The sequence below is a fragment of the Galeopterus variegatus genome, unplaced genomic scaffold (genome assembly GCF_000696425.1).
Source record: "Galeopterus variegatus unplaced genomic scaffold, G_variegatus-3.0.2 Scaffold1130, whole genome shotgun sequence".
Classification (NCBI taxonomy): Eukaryota; Metazoa; Chordata; class Mammalia; order Dermoptera; family Cynocephalidae; genus Galeopterus; species Galeopterus variegatus.
This window is the reverse complement of record NW_007727241.1, coordinates 438415-443310: the sequence shown is the minus strand read 5'-3', so window position 1 is coordinate 443310 and position 4896 is coordinate 438415. Positions and strand designations below refer to the sequence as shown.

The following is a 4896-nucleotide window of genomic DNA, read 5'->3' as shown; positions in this document are numbered from 1 at the left end:
AAAAAAAAAAAAGAAAAAGAAACTCTCTCCTTTTCATTCTCCTGCTGCTACCTCAATATAAATGCAGGCCCCTGTCATCTTGCTGGGTTGTCAAAAAACCCTCCTAGCTTGTCTCCATGCTTCTGGCTTCCTCCCTAGTCCCCTAACCCCCATACCCCAACCCATGCCTCAGTGTAGCTTCCAGACTCATTTTTCTAACATCCCAATCTGGGGGGGTCCCTCTCTCACTTAAAATTTTTGGTGGCTCCCCATCATATTTAGAATGAAATCCAAACTTCTTTTCTTGGTTTTAAACCCTCCAGGATATGTTCTCAGCTTACCTCCCAAGTTGTACTCAGCTGCACGTCTCAGCATACTTCATGCTCTCTCTCACCTCCCGTCTTCGCACACACACTTTCCTCCATCTGAAATGCTTCCCCCCTTCTTCTTTGCCTTGATAATGAACACCCAAATCACCTCTCCCCCAGGCCAGGTTCGACGACTTTTCCGTGGGCTGTCATAAGCCCACTGTCATGAAAATTATCCCACTTTATTGTCTTTGAGGTCCTGGAGGTCAGGGGACCATCTTTCTCATCTTTGTCCCCAATGCCTTGTACAAGGTGCTCAATAAATATTTGTAGAGTGGAGAGGGAGCTAAAGAGGTGGAATGAGAACTGTTGGGACTCAGAACATGATACCCCAAAGTATGGTGCCTTGGCATTCTGAGTACTTTGATCTAAAGGTTGGAAGGCCTCAGAAGTGGCCTCAGAATTCGCCTCAGAACCAAGGCCTCTCCTGCCCTCCTGTGTCTCACTCCCTTTCCTCCACCAAGGCAGGCTATAGAAACTAGAACTCCTCTTCCCCTAAGCCAGCCATAGAACCTAGAAATATTCCTCTAACCTTTCCCCACCTTTCTGTGTAATAGCTGGCCATAAAGAAATTCTCTGACCTATCTTATCTGATAGTAGGTCATAAGACCGTCATTCCAGAAGGGTCTATACCTGGGAGGAAGGAATGCCACATAGGGAGGCCAAGAAGAATCCAAACAGAAAGGTCTTTCTGAGTTTTTCTCCCCCTCTGTCTATTTCCATTAGATCAGACTTTTTTTGTCCAGTCACATTTCTACGCAGCTGTTCATTCTTCATCAAATCTAAACATAAAAATAGATGGTTTTCCCTGGATCTTTGAGGCTTCATTTCTGAAGGCTCCTGTGTCATGTAAAACTTATATGAAATAAATTTATTATGCTTTTCTCTTATTAATCTGTCTTTTGTTATAGGACTGTTGGCTGTGACCCTTATAATGGGTGAGAAGAGAGATCACCCCTTTCCATCCCTGCAGAATGAAAAGGAACAATAGCTAAGACTAGTGAAGTAAGAGAGGATAAGTTGCAGGGCCCAGGTAGGAGAGGATAGCAGGAGGAGTGGCTCATACACACGCCGAATGTTACTTATTGTGCCATAGCACACCAAGATCTCTAGGAACCTTGTGCCTGAGCAGAGCATTGGTGTGCTCAAAGCAACAGTGGGCCTCAGCCTCCGTCACCACCAGCTCCTCTAAAACCCTCTGAATGAAATCCCGACACCAATAACGGTAATAATAATATTTGAGGCTGGCAATTGGTATTATCTCAATCTTATGAGAAGAGAACAAAATCATCTTTAGAAACTTTACTTTTTTAAAAACCTATAACTTACAAGCTTAGTAAAAACTGGCTCATGTACAAGAATGTTCATATCATCCAAAACCTAGAAACAAGCCAAAAGTCCACTAGCAAAAGGATGCATTAGAGTATATCCATGCAATAAAATATTACATCACAACAACAAAACAGCACTACCAATGCTCACAACCACATGGACGAATCTCACAAACGTGATGTTGCGTGAAAGAAGCCAGACACAAACAAGCTCATTCTGTGTGATTTTATTCATATGAAGCACAAAAGCGGGAAGAACTAATCTACAGTAATAGAGGTCAGAGAGCGGTTGGTTATCTTTGGAAGTATCAACTTGGGAAAGGCATGAGAGTATACCCCGGGGACCTGAAAACATGTGGAACTGGGTGGTGGCTACATGGCTAAATACAGATGAAAAAATTCATCAGTTGCACACCTGAGAAATACAAACCTCACTGCCCCTAAGTTATACATTAATAAAAAGGAACAAATCTTGAACAATTTATTTTTTTTATTTTTTTTATTTTTTTAAAAAGATGACCGGTAAGGGGATCTTAACCCTTGACTTGGTGTTGTCAGCGCCACGCTCAGCCAGTGAGCAACCCGGCCATCCCTATATGGGATCCGAACCCGGGGCCTTGGTGTTATCAGCACCACACTCTCCCGAGTGAGCCACGGGCCGGCCCCAATCTTGAACAATTTAAAACAGTGTATTGGCTCTGCCAATGAAGCTTCAAGACAAATCCCTTCGCTGTCCCCACCCCAGCCTAGGTCACTACCCTTAAGCCCCTCCTGTGTGGAATTCTGAAGCTTCCCCTACAGAGAACTGTGGAAGTGGTCTGCCACATTGATTCTGGAGTGTGTATTTATCCCAGGTTATATAAATCTGATCTGTGGAGGCCACCTGAGGTCTGGATGAAGTGGAGGACATCCTTCAGGAGTGGGATGAGACCTCATCATACATGAATTCATGGCATCTGGGTAAGGGGACCAAAAACTTTATCATCCAAACCAGGATACTTTTGAGAGTGAGAGAGGGCTCAATTAATATTTTCACTAGGAATAGGTATGCACCATGCAAGAAGGTATATAATGGAACTTCTTGAGATGAAGCCTGTCAGATGACCTGTACACAAACTGGGACAAGTGTGACTTGAGTCTTTCAGGACAAGGACAGGAGGTACAAGAGAAGGAAATGGGCAAAGAGAGAAGCCTGTAACCAGCCGAGGGTGCAGAGGTGTTATATATGATCTCTTTTCAGGGAACTGGGCCTCCAGCCCACACCCCACCTGCTCCTCTTCCTCCTCCCTGAATTGACTGTCCCTTCTCTGGAACTCCTAAGCCTGACCCTACTCCCTGGCCCTCCCAGCCCCCGGTTCCCCTGACCCCACTCCCTTTCCCAGAACTCAGTCGCCTGAGCCCCCAGCTTGTGGTTCTCTCCTAGGCCTCAGCCTTTCCTGCCTTCGACTGAAACAGCAGCATCTTCTAAGCCCCGGGGGCTTCCCCGGGGCCCCAGCCCCGACCTAGAACCCGCCCGCCACCTGCCACGCTGCCACTGCCGCTTCCTCTATAAAGGGACCCAAGCCGCCGGGCCCAGAGACCCCGCACAGCAGGTGAGACTCTCCAGCCCCATCTCCTTGGGCCTCCCGGGCCTGAGACTCCTACCCTGTGGCATCCTTCCCCTCGCCTGGGCACAGCCCCTCCTGCACCTGCTGCCTGGGTCCCTGACCTGCTTGGGCCTGGCCCTGGTGGATTTGGTTTTGGTTTGTTCCTCTGTCTCTGACTCTCTATCTGTCAGTCTCTTTCTCTCTGTCTCTTTCACACATTCCCTGTTTCTGCTGCTATCTCTCTGTTCCCTTCTTGTCTCTCTGTCTCCCTGTGCTCACCTTGGGGTTTCCCTGACTGCATCTTGTCCCCTTCTCAGTCTGTCGCCTTGTCTCTCGGGGTGGCTGTCTCCACAGGCAGGAGGTCTGTCTTCCGCAGTGTGCCCCGCCCCACTCACTTTCTCTCTCTCCCTGCAGGTTCTCCCCATGACACCACCTGGACGTCTCTACCTCCCAAGGGCACATGGCGCCCTCCTCCTCCCCCTCCTTCTGGGGCTGCTGCTGGCCCTGCCGCCTGGGGCCCAGGTGAGGCAGCAGGAGAATGGGGGCTGCTGGGATGGCCCAGTCAAACCTTGAGCCCTAGAGCCCCCCTCAACTCTGTTCTCCCCTTCTCCCCTAGGGGCTCCCCAGTGTCGGCCTCTCACACTCAGCTGCACAGACTGACCCCAGCACCCTCAAACCTGCTGCTCACCTCGTTGGTAAACATCTACCTGACCTCCCAGATGTGTAGCCCCCAGCTTTGCACCCACCCTGCTTCAGGGACCCAAACATCCAGCTCACCTCTCCCCTAACTTCTCCCACCCCAAAACACAGAGGCAGTCCACTCCCACCTCTCCCCCATCCCTCCCCCAGGAACTCAGTCATCTGGTGACTGCTTCCTCAGGGATTGAGACCTCTGACCCAGACCCTTGACCCCCAACCCCTACCCCCCCCTATGGCTCTTTTTAGGAGACACCAGATCACAGGACTCGCTGCACTGGAAAGTGAATGTGGATCGTGCCTTCCTCCAACATGGCTTCTCTATGAGTAACAACTCCCTCCTGATCCCCACCAATGGCCTCTATTTCGTCTACTCCCAGGTGGTCTTCTCTGGGGAAGCCTGTTCCCCAAAGGTCACCCCTATCTTTTTGGCGCATGAGGTCCGGCTCTTATCCCCCCAGTACCCCTTGTTCGTGCCTATCCTCAGCACCCAGAAGTTTGTGTGCACAGGGCCGCAGAGACCTTGGGTGCACTCCATGTACAGTGGGGCTGTGTTCCTGCTCAGCCAGGGAGACCAGCTGTCCACTTACACAACGAGCATCTCCCACCTAGTCATCAGCCCCAGTACTGTCTTCTTTGGAGCTTTTGCTGTATAGAACATGGAAAAATCCAGAAAGAAAAAAAATTGGTTTCAAGGCCTTCTCTCCGTTTTGCCTTCATTCTGACCTTTTCAAAGGTCACCAGCACCTCTCCTTTGATTATTCCAACAGCCTCAAGTCTTCCCCACTCAAATCACCTGCAGCTTTCAAAGAAGGAAGTCTAGGCACCCCCAGGGACCACACCTCCCTGAACCACCCCGATGTTCGGCTGAGGACCTGGACATGGAGAAGGAGCAGACATATGGGGGAGCTTGGGGCTGACTAGAGGCGGGAGGGG

At 49.9% G+C, this 4896-nt stretch overlaps 1 protein-coding gene across 1 annotated transcript; it reads left to right on the top strand.

Moving 5' to 3' along the window:
- The first annotated feature begins 3687 nt into the window (after positions 1-3687).
- LTA (lymphotoxin alpha) lies at positions 3688-4657 on the top strand. Its single transcript, XM_008575088.1, has 3 exons — positions 3688-3786; positions 3881-3959; positions 4210-4657. Exons 1-3 carry the CDS (start codon positions 3688-3690, stop codon positions 4614-4616), a joined length of 585 nt encoding a protein of 194 aa, XP_008573310.1. The 3' UTR covers positions 4617-4657.
- The last annotated feature ends 239 nt before the right edge of the window (positions 4658-4896 follow it).

What these genes read in the sequence shown, in the direction of transcription:
- LTA (XM_008575088.1), top strand. Translation starts at nt 3,688, where the DNA reads ATGACACCACCTGGACGTCTCTACCTCCCAAGGGCACATGGCGCCCTC. An exon ending in CCCTGCCGCCTGGGGCCCAG is followed by an intron (nt 3,787 to 3,880) that starts GTGAGGCAGCAG and finishes CTTCTCCCCTAG; the next exon opens with GGGCTCCCCAGTGTCGGCCT. An exon ending in ACCTGCTGCTCACCTCGTTG is followed by an intron (nt 3,960 to 4,209) that starts GTAAACATCTAC and finishes GGCTCTTTTTAG; the next exon opens with GAGACACCAGATCACAGGAC.